The 19,044-nt window shown below is 43.6% G+C and overlaps 1 protein-coding gene across 2 annotated transcripts in view; it reads left to right on the plus strand.

The window, feature by feature from the left end:
* The window catches only part of SLC24A2 (solute carrier family 24 member 2), a 247,885-nt gene that overhangs the window by 164,193 nt on the left and 64,648 nt on the right, over window positions 1-19,044 (plus strand). The window contains exon 5 of one of the 2 annotated variants that reach the window (XM_032392464.1): window positions 16,011-16,061. The exons of the other annotated variant lie outside the window; for it this stretch is intronic. Within the exon in view, the coding sequence (XP_032248355.1) occupies window positions 16,011-16,061 (51 nt within the window). The remainder of the gene's footprint in view (window positions 1-16,010; window positions 16,062-19,044) is intronic. 2 annotated transcript variants of the gene reach the window in all.

A 19,044-nucleotide genomic window follows, 5' to 3' on the forward strand; every position in this document is an offset into this window, starting at 1 on the left:
TGTCACTGTTGTGACTCTCCAGCCAACTCATTCACGTTACCTTCATTCAGACCGGTTGGGGGAGCCTCCTGGGAGCCTTGCTGCTGCCTTCCTGAAGGACAGCTTTGCTCCCTCCTTTCCCCCTCCAGGACCTAGTGTGACATCCTGGGCCATCTGTCCTGTGCTTTATCGGTCTGGTTCGGGCAATGGGAGGTGAGCGGGCGGCTTTGGTGACCTGAATTCCAGGACATCTCAATTGTAAAAGCCTCACAAATGAGTAGCAAATATCTAATTTTTTTTCACCCTCTTTCCCCCATGGGTTTTCAAACTTATAAAAAAAAATTAACAGTAGAAACTTTGCTCAAAAGAATTCCCACAGGGAAGAGTAAAAAAATGTTTTAAACTGTTAGAACTGTTAAGAGTTCACTCAGGACAAATCCTTTAGCAATGTGCCTGATTCAGTAGCCTTCCTCTAGATCAGTGAAAATCAACATAAAAGCAATCAAGATACCACTTATAAATGCAACAAAGCCATCAAGTACCAAACATTAACCCAAAGGAAATGTTTAAGAACTTTATAACAAAAACAATAAGTAATCATTTCGGGAGAACATAGAAAATCTAAATAAATGTTGATATATTATAATGATATCGGTTCTCCCCAAATTAAACTCTAAATGCGACCCAACCCTAATTGAAATCCCAAAAAAGGTATTTCATGGGACTTCATCACTTGGTTTGTAAATTTATATAGAATAAGTAGGAAGAGCAAAGACACTTTTCACGAAGAAGAACAAAAAGGGAAAATAGGCCCATCAGAGATCCAAATGCAGCTTTTAGATGCTCTGGTTGAAGTACTTGGCAGCAAGGAGAAGATGCTGGACCCGAGGCAGCTGGGGTCTCCCCAGGGGGCAGCCCTTAAGGAACAGCAATAAGGTGTGAGAGCCACTGTCCCATGGAATCTGTTGATCGCTCTAGGTGAAGCACTCTGGGGGATAGGAGAGGGGCTTCCTGGAGCACTAGAACCATTTATTTGAAGGAACAAGGCCCTCAATCCTGAAGCCGTGAAAGCACACATTTATGGAGGCAACATCACGTGATGACAAGGGCAGATTCGTGAACCAAATGGGGGAGCCATATTGGGGCACATAGAGCGCCGAGCACAGCGGTGGGCAGAGTAGACACTCAGCGTGGGTGAATTCGGCTCGCCAGATCTTGAGGAAGGTCATCTTGGGGTGTGAGCCTTGAATCCAAGTGTAGGACTAGCAAAGGGTCTCAAAGATGGTGAAGAAGGAAAACATGGGAGTGGAATTTATAAGTGCCCCTTGCGTGCCACGCAGCTGATGGTCCTCTCAGGCAATGCCCTCCACAGTGGCTGTGGGAATTTTTTGTGTGTTTTAGGTCTGACTAAACTGAGGTGCAGAGTGATATTACTTGCTCATAGTCACTTAGCTCCTAAGTTTGTCCTCAGAGCCTGAATGCTTTCCACGCTGCTGGGATTCCCATCTCGCCACGCATGTCCATCTCTCAGACACAGAGCCAAACATCTATTCTGTGAAATCATTCCAATTCCTTACCATATACATTTAGTGTTAACTTGAAGCTGACACTAAGATTAAAAACGTTCACTTGCTTGCTGGGTTTTCCTTTTTTTTCTCACCAAACAGTAGAACTTGTTATTTCCCTAGCTTCTATTTTTAAAAACAGCTTCAATATGAGTTTTCATAAGTTGTCATTTGATCCCAGAAGCAAGTCCTTTGCAGGCCTATTTCATTCCAAATGTGGGGAAGTTGGCCCAGAGAGGCAATATTGTAACCTTTCGCTTTATCCCAAGTCATAGATCAGTTTAAATTAGCAAGAAAAATGTTTGCATGCAGCCTCAGCTGGTAAGTGAATAGGCAACAGGAGTGAACATCTTTGTTGGAGAAGAATAAAAGCCAATCTACTGGCGGTGTTTTTAATAAGATGACAGTGGTTTAAATGCCTGGATAGAGGAAGACAGACCATGCCTCTCACAGAGCAAACGCACAGACAAGTCAAATAGCTCCTCGCTTTGGGGAATAGTAAAGCATTACTCTTGGATTTGAACAGCCAAGATGGTTGAAATTGAATCTTATAAATAAGTTTCATTTGGGGCATGTAGGGAATGTGAATGGCCTTATTGAAATCAATTACTTTGAGTATGGAAAGGGGTTCTCTCTCTCTCTCTCTCTCTCTCTCAAGAAGATTTGCTTTGAAATAAAGGCCGCAAAGGAATGTGGCCAAAAACCCGATTTTGATGGCACTTGCGCTTATACATAGCACAAAGAAGGAAAAAGACACACAAACGTCCATAATCTTACAGCTTCATCTCTGTGCTCTTGAACTTATCACATGCTCAGCAGATGCAGTGAGAACTCCTTCAGAGCGAAGGACTCAGAATTCCAGAGATAGCAAGCAGCTGTCACAGGCATGATTATGTGGAGGACCAAAGGACGGGGGCAACGGCTTAAAACACGCTTTGATTTTACCGACGACAGCCCGTTCAAAATGGGTGTTGATACATAAATACCATCTGGGATATGAGAGCATTCAAAGGTATTTTCTTCCAAATGAAACACTAAAGACACCTCTGCTGGCTTTATGAACAGCAGGGCTTCGCTTAATGGAGAGCAGGTTGGATGACTCGCGTTCAGTTAGGAGACAGTTTGCTGCGACAGGAGCCAAAACTCTGCCCAGTTTGACTCTCACGTCTGGGATATGCACTGGGTGGTGCACTCACCTCTGGAGGTTGATCATGTTGGAAACACACATCCTCAAGTTGCTGTCAGTGTCTGTTTCTCTGTGACCCCACGATATCGGGTCCCCCAAACCTGTCCTCCTAGCCTGGGCCATTACAAAGAGTTCCCTCATCCCACACCCAACTGTCCTTTACAGGTTGTCTAGGGGCTCGAATGAGACTATATGATACACATGCACACGTGTGTGCATGCACACACACTCACACGTTCACACACACATCAAGAATCAGGCAAGATTGTTCTTTATGTAAAGCTTATGGGTCCACATCATCAGATGGATTGCTTATTTGTGTGGGGATTCGTGTATTCATTCACTCATTCGTGCACAAAACACGTTCCTATTGCAAGCTGATGTGAGTGGTTGCTCCGTTGGGAAAGATTTTTCTTTACAAGCCCCCATTAGAGATAAGTCTCTGGGGGAACGGTAGCCAGTGCTCATCCCAGACTAGTCAACTTCCTGAAAACCAGTTTAAACGATGTTGCTGCATCTGAGCTTCGGAATGCAGCTATGGTAACCCCACATGGCTACTTCTGGGGTGGTAATTTCTCTCTTTGACTTCCCAGGGTGGCAGCAACTTAATCCCAAATAACGGTTAGCAAGGGCAGCTTGGCTTCAACGCGATGGCCTTTAGACCAGAACAACCATCATCACCAGGAGTTAAAAATCATCATGAGTCAGTTTCATTCCAGAAAACTCTTTGTGATGAAAATACTCCTCTGCCATTTCTGAAAAGACTTTATCCAGTGATTCACCTTCCTTTCTATGCACCACATTTCCATTCATGACGCGATAGGTCATGCAGCATTTCCTTGCTAGAAAAAGTTACAAACTGTTTTCTAGACCTCAGGAGTGTACACCATCTTCTTAATGCTAGTGAGGATTCGAAAATGAGGAGCGGACCCTTGGAGCGTAAAGGTAGCATCATACACTATGCCTATTGAGATGGGTTCTCTCCCCTGCTGGGCGCATTTATGGGAGCCTCTTCCCAGCCGACTCATGGGAGGAGGAACGTCCTGTAGTTGTTAGACCCGTTGTGAAGCCAGCCACCTTGGTCCCAACCCCAGCTCGGCCACTTACTTGCTGCATGACTCTGGGCACATTATTTAACTTCTCTCTAGCTTGGCTTCTTCTTTTGTAAAACAGGGAAGATAATAATATCTGTCTCTTCGGCCTATTAAGTATACTGCCTACAGTGCTATTCATAGAGCACGCAGAACATTGCCTGGCACATCATTAGTCCCACGTAGATATTTGTCAAATAAATTGCTTTCAGTTGTTCTTTTTTTTTTTTCCTTGCAATCATCATATTTTCAGATACTTTTTGGTAATTCAGTAGTAAATTGTTGAATTATCTTTTCCATATTTTCCCTTAAAAAGAAGCCTATTTGCTATGTGCCAGATTTTTAGATACCATTATACCTATCTAGAATATCACATGGGAACTATTCTTTTTGGCAGTCGGGTCTTTAGTGGAGCAAAAGTTATCCTGAGGCTGTATGGTTGTAGTTTATGTGTTTACGAAGTCCTCCTATCCATTGTACAACAAGAAGGAAATCGTGTGACATGGTACTTAATTCATTTCCTTCCAGAAAGTCCTGATTTCATCTGGGGTTCATAGCTTTCAGATGTTCAGTAGACTAAAAAAAAAAAAAAAATTCCTCTTTCTAACATATTGATAAAAACCTGGAAAAGCAATTACTCTACTAATTTTTTCATCCTGCAGAGACGTCGTTAGGCCATCATTTATATACATGGGGATTAGAGGCTGCCTTGGCTGGCCTCATCTGACATCATCAGATCTGGTTCACTGGCAGGCATTTGCTATTTGATCTAAAGTGTATAATGGACTGTTTATGAAACATGTCTTAATCTCCCACCTTATCTTCACCTCTGGATGTTAAACTCACTTGTAGAGTCCCACGTTATACAATATGGCATTTAAGTAGGAATAATGGTAAACGGATTTACATGTAATGACATTTAAAGGATTGCATGCCAATTCTTTCTACTTTAAATTTGATCCTTTAAGTTCTTCATAATTTGGGATGATTGTTTCTGTTGTGGTAAGGATCCAAGTAATCAGTAAAATGACAACCTGGACAAGACTGAAGCACAAGATACATAATCAGAAGGATAGTTTTTACTTTTAATTTCCTTCCACATTAGTGGCATTAATTTCTCACAGTCTTTTTTTCCCTTTTTTTTATTCTGTTCTCAAATTCTTTTAACTTCTCAGATTTCTCTCTTATCCCTTGCCTTTTATCCACCTCCCCCCCAGATGGCTGGAGTGTTTTGTTTTGTTTTGTTTTTTCATTTTATTGCTTTTCCTCTCTTTGCCTAGGATGCTTTTCTTGTGTGCTTTTCTGATACTGTTTGATGCTCAGTACATCATAGGGTAGAAACTCAGCTGTGCTGACCCAGTGGCTGGATATAATTTAGCACCGATTCTCTCTGCCTGGGCGAATACCACTGCATCTAGCCAGGCTGCAAGATGGGATCCAGGAGAACATCCAAGTTGTTCCGTAGCCAGCATGCAGCATCCATTCTCTGCACCAGTGTTCTTTTCCACCTCCATTTCCAAGATATCGCCGCCATTTTGTCTTCTGTGTGCCAAGGACTCTACTGATGGGGTTTGCGCATGACGTAAATCCTCCTACTTTATAGAGGCAATGAAAAGGATTCCAAGAGTTGAGGCCACAGACATCTTCCTCCCTGCAGAGACACTAGAAACAGAATAGTTGAAACTGCAGGGTTAGAATACTAAAATGGAAGGAACCATAGGCATCAGTACCAAAGCAACTAGACTGAAGATCAACAGTGCACTGTTAAATAGAGATCTAATTCAATTCAGTAGCATTTGAACACCTACAGAGTGCCAGGAACTCTGCTGGGTGCTGAAATTAACAAAATGAGTAGGATGATTCTTTGCCCTCTAGGGCAAAAAGCAAATCGGTTAGGGTGCATTTGATGAGCATACAACAAAAGTATGTACTTGGAACAGACACACAGGAGGACCTGACTCCCACTAGGGATGGGAGCCATTCAGGGATGCTGCCTGCAGGAGGGAATGTCAGAACTGGGTTCTGAAGGATCAAATAAACTAGGAGACCTAATAAAAGTCCAACACAAAAAGTTCAGGTTTCAGAGCTATCGTATTTGGATTTTGTGTTTTGAAAGCTTTACCCTGGAAAGTGTGAAAGATAGGTGAGAGGTGCTGGGAGTAGACAATAGGAGGTGAGAAAGATCAGGAATTGAGAGTTCAAATAAGACTATGGCAAGAGCCTTGGACTAAGGTGGGGGCAGTGGGAATGGTGCAGAAGAGACAGAATTGAGGATGTTTAGGGGTAGAACTGATAGGGCTTCCTGACTGGTTGGGATGTGGGTGTGGCTTAGGATATAGAAGCATCAGCACCATCTGGGGTCACATGTAATAGAGCCAAGCTCCTATGTCTACAAAAGAAAATGGTGGGCCTATCTAGACATACCACCTCCTAAGTCCTTTTTTTTAAAAAAGGAGTCTGGGGGAAGGAGGAAGACAGGAAAAATGAATGGAATGTTTTGCCACTTTAAAGAGTGAGTAATATATGTGTCAGTATCCTGCACCCCAAATTTGATAAGGCTTCATCAGAAAGTACATTTTGCTTCATTTTGTAAACATAATCTTTCAATTTCCAGAAATACAAAAATGTGCCCAAGATGTTAGAAGATGTCATTAGTGAAAATGTTAGCTTCCTAACCCCTTACCCACACAGAAAAAAACTTATCAAAAACATGTTTTAGATACCTTGCTATTAGAAGAGGTCAGACAGATTTTCTGAAAATAAGAAATAAATTCCAAATGTTATACGGATGGTACCTGATACACTGTGCTCTTTGTTATTCAAACTATAGTCTTTCACTCTCTTTGACAATATCATTTTCTCCCTGGAGACTGCAGCTAAAAAAGAAGACACCAGAAAAAGTATTGAATATTCAGCCAAAACTCTGAATAGATGCCCACAGAGACAACTATAATGACAATCACTGGAATAACTAATGTTTATTGAATACTTACTATGTGGCAGACACTGTGTTAAGCATTTTATATAAATTAACTCATTTAATTTTCACATCAACGCTATGAGATAGGAACTTCTATTATAACCATTTTACAGATAAAGACCCTGAAAGTTAGGGCAGTTAAATAATTTGCCTAAGGACACAAGAGAAGCAATTGATGGAGCCACGTTCAAATCCAGATTTGTTGGACCTCAGAACTCACTCTCTTAACCATTGGACAATACCCACTTTCCTAAGCAGTTGAAGTCCCTTTTGAGCTTTCCTTTTGAAAATCAAAACTTAAAAGATGACTATATTTTCTCTTTCCCCAAGTTGTACTTTCTTTAAATAATGCCAACAGTCTCCATGTACTTGATGTCAGATTATACAAAAGAATATGACATTCATAGACTTCCTTTGTCATGATGTAATTGGTCATTATTTTTGTCATTCTTCTCCTTTTACCTGTTTCTCCTCCAATATAAGCTTGCAAAAGGATGATAGAACAAGTTTCTAATGCTAGGTCACTTATCGTGACTTACTGTGTTAGCCTGGATACTCATCACTCACTGGGCTTTGGTGCAATCATAGAATGATGGCTCCCATTGATGAAGCACTTCCAATGTTCCAGGCATCAAGTGAAGCCCCTTACAACAATGCAATAGGGACTCCTATAATTAGCCCCATTACAGATGAGTAAACTAAGAAGTATCTTATTACAAAGTCACATATCTAGTAAGAGTTAAAGTCTGGATTAGAACCCATATCCATTGACCCTAAAACTTATACCGTGCTACAAGATCTCCATGTTCTGCATCCTGGTATGGTCTCTTGATACCAGGTTCACTCTGATTTTGTAAAGATCAGAAGAATGCTACCCATTTGAAGGAAAACCAATAGATGCCTTAAAGCCATAATAATACCTACCATATGTTTAATGAATACTATGTGTCAGTTATGTGTTAAGGACCTGCAGTCCTCACCACAACCCTACAAGACAACCATTATTGTTCCCATTTTATAGAAGTGTAGGAACAAGAGTATCGGAGAGGTTAAGTAATATGCCCAGGGTCTCACGGCTAGTACCCAGCAGACCCAGTTGTCAAGTCAAGGTCTGTAGGGCTCCAAACTCTAAATGATACAACTATTATGCTCTATCATCACTTGCTTTTCTCTATCCCTTTGGGGAGAAAAACATTCTGACAGAGTATCAGTATTTAAAGTTATGTTAAGGTTGGTCTTGAGATTTTTAATTACACAATTAAAAGGATACTCCTAAAGCCCAGGAAATCTTTTTTAGCCTCACTGTTTTGGGTCGATTCTCCTGCCTAGGTTGCTCACTGTTTTTCTTTAAAAATCCTTCCCAGAAACCTGCTTGCTCTGTCCTGTACTCTCTCCTGCCCCCAACCCACCTCAAAAGGAAAGCAACAGAACAGCACATCCAAGTCCCGTTTTTCTTGCTTGATCATCAAGAGCATGTAAATTACAGAGAAATATGGCCTGAGTCAGCTCCTCACAGGACAGAAATCAGTAATCATTGATATTGCTAAGCAACACCACAGAGGAGCAAGGCTGCAAATTAGGTGGCAAATTTATAAGAAGTCAGAGTATCTGGGGACTCACTTGGGCATTTCATTATGAACCATCTGGATGATCCACAGTGATGACCACACATTTTTGTTCACTGTTCGTGGATGATAATTCCCATGTAATTATACGGCACCTCCCTCTGTGCTCCTAACTTACCTCTCAGAACCTTCCACTGGATTTTTCATAATCCAAATAGTTCCTTACAAGATCATTGGGAACAGTTACACCTAATGGTCAGCTTTCATTCCTTCCCAAAATAAGATTTGAAACAAAACAAAACAAAACCACTCCATTGGCTTGTGTGAAGGCAGAGCTGGCTGGGCAAGAACACGCATAAGGAGGGAGTTAGTCACAGGATCCTAGCAGCTCATGGGCCTGATGTGGGCTCCACCTTGGTGTTCCCAGAGGAGCCTGAGGTAATCAGATTCAATTGGTTCTAAGCCAGAGATGAGCAGACTGCGGTACTTACACCAGGTGAAATCTATGAGCTTGGAGAGAGACGAGGAAGTGAGCCCGAGTCCTTGACCCTCTGGAGAAGGATTGCCTAGCAAGGATCCCTCCCAGTTCCAATAATCAAGCTGGTCTCATTTGTTCACTCATTCATCCAACTAATATTTATAAGAAAGTTAGACCAAGCAACCTGATTTTAAACCAAGGATTACAAATCGATGAGCCAAATATGACCCAGGTGGTGTTTTGTTTTGTCATTGTTTTTTTTTCTTAGAGAGAGCAGGAGCGGGGGAGGGGGATGGAATCTCAAGCAGACTCCCCACCCAGCATAGAGTCTGACGCGGAGCTCAATCTCACGACCCTGAGAGCATGACCTGAGCCGATATCAAGATTCAGACACTTGACCGACTGAGCCACCCAGGCGCCCCTCCGGGTGGTGTTGTTTAATTTGGAATCCATTGCCAACATTTAAAAAGCAGACATAAAAAGCCAGATATCTGGCTTCCCTTGAATAATCAGCAGGTCTCTCAACACTGTACCCACATTTCCTCGTGGAGCTGGAGGTCACTGCCCATTTAGGCATGCACTGTCCAGGTGTCCCTAATCACGCCTCTCCCTGTCCTTGTCTCCAGCCCACTCTGCTCACCTCCCTACCTGGTGCCAGTGCTTCATTCATGCTTTGTCAGAATGCCTTCTGTGCCCCAGACACTGGGCCAGATGCTGGGGACCAATCTGACTCCGGATTTGGCCGGTGATGTAACATCAGTGTTTTGCTGGGAGCTGGGGCCCCAGAATGATGTCAGCAGGTGGACATAAACAAGGAAAGGGAGAGTGGGGGCAACAGAAATATTAGCAATGACAACCCAATGGGTCCAGGTTTGTGGGGAGCCTGAAAAGGAAGAGTATTTCACGAAGGGGCGAGATTCAGAGGGCGTGAAAATCAGGTGATAAATTTCTGAGCGGTCTATTCGGAAATCCTTCTTGAAGCTCAATAGCTGATGGAAGACGATGCACCAGCTGAGCCCTTTGTTTTCATTTGCACAGTTCTTGCCTGGCGTCCAAAAGCCTAAGTAAGTGAGAAGTTTTCATCTTGCAGAAGAAAAAGAAGTACAGATTAGCATAGAAAGGGAAGAGTCAGATGTGAAAGAACTCCATGGAGCAAAAGCCTCTCTGGTAACCCCTTGCATGTGACATCTGTGTCTGGCCACATGTAGGGGACAGCTGTCCTTGGGCAAGCATGCACACATTAGGAGCCTCTTAGGGAAGCTTAACACGTGAACATCATTCCCCCCCCCCCCCACAACAGAATGGTAAGCAGAAGCTTTGGCAGTGAGTCAGTACTTTGAAAGCTTCTTTTGAGTGAGAATTTGAAGGTTAAAATATTCCTTTCCTTCTGACTTGAATAGGAAGTGAGGACTTATGGTTGTTTCCTCGTTTAACCTCAGTCTCTCCAAGATCATTTTTAAGATAAAGAAGTTACTGGCATTGGTATGAATTTGATATAAAAGAATAATGACCAAAGAAAGCCTTTTAATGGGAAGCAATTAATTGTGGCGGCTCGTGCAGCCTTTTTTGAGGCGACGTGAGACCAAAAGCTTTACACTGGGCTGTATTGGAAAATACCTTTTAACTCAGAATTCGTGCTTATTGTGACGCAAGTTTTCCACATGAGGCAAAGACGAGAGAAAAGATAAGGCTGGATATGCTGCAAGAAAATTAAAAATTATACAAATCTGCAACTGTAAATGCTACATTTATCTTGGGGAGTGGGATGGGAGATTACAAATACTCAACTGTCATACTCCCCTCCCCCATTCCCAACATTTCAATAATAGCAATAAATTCACAAATTAAAAAAAAAAAAAACCACCCTCGGGCTAAAACTGCAACACATGGTTCTGGAAGTTAACCAGGGCAGCCTTTCACTAAACGGAAAGTTTTTTCTTTAGACGGTTTTCCTTGTGTTTAAGGGAAGAAGCCTGGGTTGGGGGGCGGGAGCAGGGTGTTGTTGACTTGCACATGGCAAGTACAGACATTGACATTGGTGCCCACCTGCAGAGATAATCAGAGTTTGAATAGGATTCAACCTATTAGCAACCTCCTGCTAAGCTGAGTTGATGTTCATTTTGGACCTTTGGCAGACGATGAGGAGGGGGGTACCGGTTACTAAGGATGTCTACACCATCCCCGTGCAAAGTGTTTTACATACTTGGCCTCATCTGATCCTCCAAAAACCCTCCTGAGAAGAGGTACTTATTGTTCTTGTCCCCACTTTATTTTTTTTAAGATTTATTTATTTATTTTAGAGCGAGAAGACAGAGCATGAGCAGGGTGGGGGAAGGGGCAGGGGGAGAGGGAGGGAGAATCCTCAAGCAGACTCCCCACAGAGCATGGAGCCTGACGCGGGGCTCCATCCCAGGACCCCGGGATGATGACCTGAGCCAAAATCAAGAGTCGGACGCTCAGCTGACTGAGCCACCCAGGCGCCCTTGTTCTTGTCCCCATTTTAACTGAAGGAGAGATTGAGGCTCAGAGATGACCACCCAGCTCATAATTAGTAGAGCCACTACCCTGAATCACCCATCTTGTCCATCTCACTCAGAAGCATTCTTAACCTTGACAATGATGTCAAGAAGTTTCAGGCATAGGTGCCTGCCTTCCTAACTTCAGCTTCTAGGGAAGTTTAACAAACCACAGCAACCTAAACCTCACTGTCATTTGGGAGCTGTGCATTTATGTACTTGAAGAAATGTGAGGAGAGCGTGTGATAAGAGGAAAGCACTGTTCTGGGTTCTGTTGGAAGAGATCTAAGAGGAAGAGGGTCTCTGCCTTCAACATGTGGATAACCTGGTTGGAGAGACAGGGTTTTGTGCAAAATTAGAAAGGCAGGTGCCTAGGTCCCGAATGGAACACTGGTGCTTTTTAGATGGGTGAAGTGTCACGTGCTATCCCAATGGTTACAGTCCACGTTGTGACCTTCCCCATAGATCCGAGAGTAGGAGAGGACTGATGAAGACATTTCTTTTCCATGCTGGCCCCGACGTGGCACAATAGCCTTTACTGTTGAGCAACAAATATGGATTTAAAACCTCTTTAAGTAGTGTTGAATTTGCTTTAACAGACGTGTGTAAAATACCAAATTCTCTCACTGCTCTGCTCCATGTCCCATGGGTTCTCCTTCATGCTACCTGGTGGTGCTTGCAGTAGTGAAGCTGCCCCTTCCTGACGGCTTAGTGGGTGTTATTATTCATCTACTCTTTACCACAGCTTTATGGGATTGGTACAGTTATGCTCCTTGCAGCTGAGGACACCGAGGCTTAGAGAGGCCAAACAGTTTGCTCAAAGTCACACAGCTAATAAGTGGTAGACCATGGATTCAAGCCTACACCCTGGTTTCAAAGCCCATGTCCTTAACTTCCACTTGCTACTGAAAATAATCCTTCCATGGGTTGATATAATCCAGTATCTGTACACACCTTCTTGACAGGTAAGGCAACTGTACTGAGAGACTATCTTTTGTATTGAGAAAGCCTTAATTTTTAGGTCTTCCACATTGAGTTCAAACTAATACCAAAAATGAAGAAGCTCTTTGACTTAAAAAATGAACAAGTAATCATTTTGTTTTCCTATCAGCTAACACTTAAGTAATAAATACTTGTTCTCCCTGATTTCTCTCCCTCTGTTTTTCATTCCAATATTATGAACCCAGCATAGATGCTGCTCTTGGCTTTTGGTTTTATATATCAGAATTTTGAGGCCCAAAAGGTGAGAAGTCCCTTTTCTCCTGCTCCTGTCTGGAGAGATTGGCTGAAAAGGGGGTTGAGAAAGCCAGAGGCCTCAACAGTGGAGCTGAGAAAGTCAGTGTTGGAAAGGATAAATCTGTATCCGTGCCAGTCTGAAGAGAGGAGATTAGGAGCCCAAAACACTAGCTCTTATTCACTGATTCTTTGAGACTGAAGGTAAGACCCTTCCCTTGACTTGTCAGTCAGGAAGTATGGACAGGAATAGGGAGGCACCTTAAAGCAGGCCGTTATGTTGCAAGACCTGGAAAGAAGAGGACCGAGGAACCGACAAAAGGCTCTATCAGTCCTAGAGATCTGGGGGCATGGATGCCCGTGGCCGCAACTGTCCAAGTAGCGTGAAAGCAGGTGTGGTCACCATGACAGGCGGCATTCATGATCGCCCTGCAGGCTCAACTCCAACACCAACCACTGGGTTCTGGAATTTTTTCTTAGGCTGTGTGGGCTTCTTAGAGAAATGTTACAGTGAAGAGACACCAGGTGGTACCCAGGATGATATTCACTGGTGATTCGTCCCTCTTCTGATCCTAGCTGTCTCTTGCTCAGTTGATATAATGGGTGTTGCTAGTTGGGATGAAACAGGCCTCTCTTGAACTCCCTCACTTCCTCCTATCCCAAGGAAACTCAGCTTGGCTGAGGCCCAGTTGGAATCCTAATCCAATGGTGTAATGGTACCTTGGTTAGTCTCTGTGGGGAGTGTGCTGACTGGAGGCCATTTCCCCTTGCCGATGAGTTTTCATTCATGCCTCTCAGGCCTTCTCAGGCCACAGTGGCTGAGACCACTCTCCATGAGGCATCCGTGGTCTGTGGGACACCAGCCAGTTGTGTGACGTGCTCTGGCTGACATGTGCATGTCGTGTTCATCCTTGTCACCTGTCCCACCCCTCTTCCTGCATCCCCTGAGGCCCTGGTTCAGGAATGAGATCCACCAGCTCTTGGAGATGCACCCCACCGACCCCAGGATGCTGCCCTGACCACCTGAGAGCATGGGAAGCCTGAGCCCAGCATCTCACTATCTTGTCGCGGTGTGCGTTAAAGACGATTCTAGCAGGCTGGTCTCCTTCCCTTTCTTTTCTGCCTTTGCTGTAGTATGCAATGAAACAGGATTCCTTCACCTGGGCAAGATGCTCTTCCCTTGTCCTCCTTCCTCCCTGTGCTTTGAGTTGCTATGTCGTCTGTCGTTACTTGGCTTTTCACTACTCATATTCCCTCTCTTGCACCATCTTAGCCTCATTTTTGATCTATTCCATTCAGTCCTTATCCTCTGTCCCATTCATCCAAGGAAGCAGCTAAGAAACAATCTGGACGTTGCTGCAGCAGCAAATGTGTGTGAGCCTTGTCAGACATGAACGGTTCCAATTTCGACTGTGTAAAAATAGAACAATTGAAGAATATGTTTGTATTTATTTATACCTGATCCCACAAGAGACGGGGTAAAAAAATAATCACACCTGCCACAAGCAGATGTTTGACAGTTTGTAATTGATCTATGAAAACAGGTGTGTGTCTATGGAGAGGTTTCATCTAAAAAGACAGATCCATAAGAATTGCAATGGTGTATCTTTCCTGTATAGAATATGGTTTACACCCCACTTTGCAAAACCCAGAGCCACCCACGTTCTGTTTCCTGAGCAAATAGTTGAGAATAGCAGCTGCTTACGCTACCACTTAACCTCAGGGGAAGAGCAGAGGCTACAAAACAATGAGTTGGCTGACATAATTCATGAACTTACTATAAGATTTTACATGCACACACACACACACACACACACACGCATATATTACGTGTAAAGCCACCATGAACATGTGTTTAATATTTATGAAGGTATTTAGATCATTTAAGAATTCCAAGCTTGTGCAATGTCGTATGTATAAAAGACTACTGTTCTTAAAATACCCAGAAAAAAATTGTATTCCACTGAAGGCAATCCCCAGGAGTCATTAAAAAGACTTTCTTGTTATTTACACAAAATTCAATTTCTTACTGAAGTACTTACGCCTTTCGTCATGTATCTAACAAAACCGGAGTAGGCAGGTTTTTGCAGAAAGATAAGGATGAGGTGATTTTTCTCCTCAAAGCATAATTTTGCATCGGTGTGTTAAAATAGCTTTAGTAAAATTTTAGGCAGAATGGAAAAAGAATATATATAATGTGTGTATGTGTGTGTACATATACACATTATATATATAACATATTTATAATGTATAATACAAATATAAAAGGGAAGAATATTTATTATTGTCTTTTAAGCTAAATCCTTCATCTTGCTCACAAAACCCATCAATTATTAGTTGATTCGTATGTGGATTTTCACTGGCTTCCCAAGTTAATGAGCCAGGGAGGCGTTCGGCACAATCACAGGAATATCTCTCGAGTCTCATTAATTTCTTGAGGTTTATTGGGAGAGTGTTGTTATGACTAGGAAAAATATTTTTAACCCACTCGTCATGTCACTTAAAACAATCTGGAATTTTCAGATGACCAAGAATAAAAGTTTCTATTTTAGAACTGAAGGAAGAAAACAGACACGGTGCATCCCGGCCTCCTCTCTTTCCCAACCCCAGCTGACTCAGCCCAGCTGCGCTTCCTGCCGGTGGGGTCCATGACCACAGAGCCCTTGCCGATCCCTGCACTTGGAGGGGCTGCTCGTAGCCTCCCGCCCCCTGTCGTCTAAGGAGCAGCAGGTGACTGTGCCTCAGTCTGGGAGACGTGATTCCTCTGTCACCTGCCTGAGCCAGGTGTCTTCCCTCTTCCTCCCAGAGCACTCTGCACCTTTTGCAGCTTTTCTCAGCAGGCTGAACTCCTGGTATTCACTGTTTTCTGTCGAAAATATGAACTAAAAGTCAAAGGAGAGTTTAGAAGCTGGTTTTGCATTTTGGGTTTTCCCAAGTGGCCTCCTCAATCTCTAGGAAGTGGTTCTGTTGCAGAGGAACCGTGAAAGGAAGCTCTGGGCCCGAGGCTCCCTGGCCAGGAATGCCAGGCTGCAAGCCCCACGGGGCCCCGGACATTGTCCTTGATCGACCCTTTCTCTTAGAGCATCACCTCTATACAAATGACAGGGCCAAGCCTAGACCCGGTGTGAAGTTCTCTTGCCAAGTACTCTGTTTCATCAGATGTTAAAATAACTGTGTCCTCCTCTGTCATGCAGGGCACATCCTACCCCCAGTAGAATAATATATTTCAAGTGATTTCTGAAAATGGGCCATGAAAGCTGTCTGCCACATGGGCCCATGTTTGCACATCTCTATATAGTTACGATTGCGGAATTTGACAGTATAACTCTGAATCTGATTAATTAAGAATGTGTAAAAACAAAGTTCTTGCATTACAGCTCGTTCCTTATCTTTGTGTCTTTTACTGTGATGTTGTAGAACTTGGATCATATGGAAAACTAAAATATTATGACACAATGACTGAAGAAGGTAAGAATGATTTTAGAATTGTATGCATTGGCTTTTTTTTTTTTTCATTTATGGTGTCTGGTGCTTGCCCATTTTTTTTTTCATCTTCTTTTCCTCTTTGCATGACTTCAGTGACATTGTGTGATTTATTATTCTTTCCACATTTTTGTCTAGTTTTTGCCATCGTGTTTATTTGGGATTGGAGACGTGCAATACCATGGGTAATCATGTTATTCCATTCAGAGACTCCAAACCATCTCAATTGCGTAACACACTCAGAGAAATGGTGTCAGCAACGTAAGCACAAGCACACACCCACTGGGTCAGCATTATTTCCTACACGTGCTCACAACACCACACAGAAACATACCCAGTCAACACTCTTCTTTTAATATGCCCTGTTATGCCTTCCGATCTATGCAAAGGAATGAGTGATCTAAAGTAACTCCTCCACCCCAAACCAGCTGGGGACCTGTTTCTGATGCAGAGGGCTGTGGGCTCATCGTGGAACTGAATTCACTGGGGTTCACACTCTGTGAGATTGAGCATATCATTTTAGCCATTTCCCCCTGAGTGGTAAATGAAACCTGGCAGAGATTTACTTTAAAATGAATTTACTAATGAACTCTAGGCACTATCCCAGAGCACCGTCTTGATCCAATGAAAATCACTTCTCTTGAAATAAGTTCACCATGGAAGAGCGATTTGAAAATTCTACTTTCTTGTGAAGGGAGTTATCCTATGACCTCAGCCCCCGTTTCACCCCACACGTACCTCCACCTTGTGAATAAGAAACAATATTTGTGACGCCAAAGAAAACATTTGGGGTTTTCTTACACTGATTCTGACAAGTAATCCAAAGGTAGCCTAGAAGGAGAATCAGCTAATTTTATCTTTTAACATGAGAGAAACTCCCAAATGTGTTGCATATCCTGTTTTCAGCGTCTAGTATTTCTAAGTTGCCTTAGCTTGCCAAAGATCTCCTAGTTGCTTTGCATCCGAGAAGTGAACATCTGACAGCCCTTGGTAAGAGAAAGCCCTTCTCCTCCCCTCAGAACTCTGGCTTCAGCACAACCCCCAGGCCCTCCTCTGTTGCTCTTGCTGTGCTCTCAGTTAACCACTGTGATGGTTTCTAAAGCAGCAGGCCATGAAGGGGATCTCACACTGGGTCCTCTTATGGCCCAGGACCCTCCCAAGAACCTGGGGAATTGAGAGCCCCGGGGGACAGAAAGCTGCCATGAGAATGAGTGTCCTACCACCAAGAGGATAGAAAGACCAATCCAGAACATAAAGGAAGGCTCTTGTCCGAACTCTAATTTTAATCCGTGTCTTCAGACCACTTGGAGTTTCACTGGTGGTTGGCTTGAGAAGCCAAAGCTTTGGGACTTGCTGACTCTATAGTTTGACGGCTCCTCCCGGGCATCTCACTAGCCCCCAGCCTCCGTTTCGTGGCTCAGGCGGCAGGTGGGTCTGTTGGCTTCCAGCAGACCCATCACAACCCTCTACTTTCTCTCTTTACTCTTCCTGTCCTCTGTCTTCCACCCTTACCTTCCCATTGTCAGGGCAGCTTCTGCCTCCCTGTTGCCTTAAGCACCCCATTTCCCCTTACTCTGCTCTTTTCCTGCCTCTTTCCACATCCATTTGAGCAAAGGTTGCCACCCGAGCACTCCCTTTCTCAGACCCCCTAAACCAGATCAAGTTCACTGTTCAAGATCACGTGAAGATGCACAAAGGCTACTTGCAATCCGATGAGTCCACTTGATAACAACTGGGCTTTCTAGGCAGGAAAACAAAGGCAAAATCATGTCTGGAAGGAAGATCATGGCTAGCCCTTAGCAAGGCTGGGAAATTGTTTAGCGCCCCCCCCCCGGGCCCCCTTTCACATTTCTTGTACTTCCCTTTCCCATCCCTTCTTGCATATCGCTTTGTGTTCCTAGCTGAACATTCATCCCTCCTACAGTAAGAGCGAATCGTAGCAAAGGCAGCATTTTTAAATCGTGTTCTGTGATGTACTGGTTTCATATGATGTCACTAGGAATTTTGCAACAACCCAGAAAAAAAAAAAAAGCAAGCAAGCAAGTCTGATTTCATAGTTTACTAAGTGGAAGAGCTTCTGAGTTTAGTTTTTTTTCCCATGCGATATATGCTGCTGTATGCGGCAACACAGAGGAAGTCAGAAAGAGGGATGCAGTTCGCAGTATTTCCCAGACTTCTCAGATCAGAGAACTCTTTCTTCCATGGAGCCTCTTGCGGGACTGTTTTGGAAATGCTGAGGAAGGGTCCTCTCCTCCTCCTGGAATAGGAACCTCTGAAAGATTAAAAATAAACATTCTCCACACGTAGCCATCCCTCGAAGGTACTCACAGAAGGGATACTTTGGAAGAGGAGGTCTTCCTCTAACCACATCAGATCACACCCTCTGGCAGCCGCCTCCACGACAGGCCAGGCTCGGCTTAGCCCGAACTCTGGGATTCTGTCTAAAAGGCTCAAAGCCAGCTCAGTAACCTCAGACCGCGCCACAGCCATGTGTGACTTCTTCAAACCCTCGAGGGCCTTTCCCCTCCCATCGGAAATAAGAACCGTGATTGGTGCCTCTTCCATGTCGTACAACTGAAGGAAGTGTCCTACAGATGAAGATGTTCGGGGCAGTAAGCGTGGGCTAGCTGGCCTTCAGGAAATAGCCCGCTCCGTGTTAAGCATCTCTTTTCACAGTTTTCGAGATGTGACTAGCTCTGGAGCAGGGCTTTATTATAATTGCCCATACGACTAGTCATCCTCTGTAGCCCTTTCCAGGAAATTCTCTGGATGGGACGTGAGGTCAGCTACTTTAAATGAGGTTTAAATGAGGGCTTGTTTTTTTTTTTTTCCCTCAAGTGGAGCAAATGGAAAGATGGATTCTCTATGCCACCCCATCTCTTAAGAGGAATCGAGTGATGATTTCCTAAATATAGAGAATTATCCTGCACATATTCAGCTCCTGATTTTAAGCACCTGCTATATGCAA

This window comes from Phoca vitulina, unplaced genomic scaffold (assembly GCF_004348235.1).
Source record: "Phoca vitulina isolate PV1807 unplaced genomic scaffold, GSC_HSeal_1.0 scaffold67, whole genome shotgun sequence".
Lineage (NCBI taxonomy): Eukaryota > Metazoa > Chordata > Mammalia > Carnivora > Phocidae > Phoca > Phoca vitulina.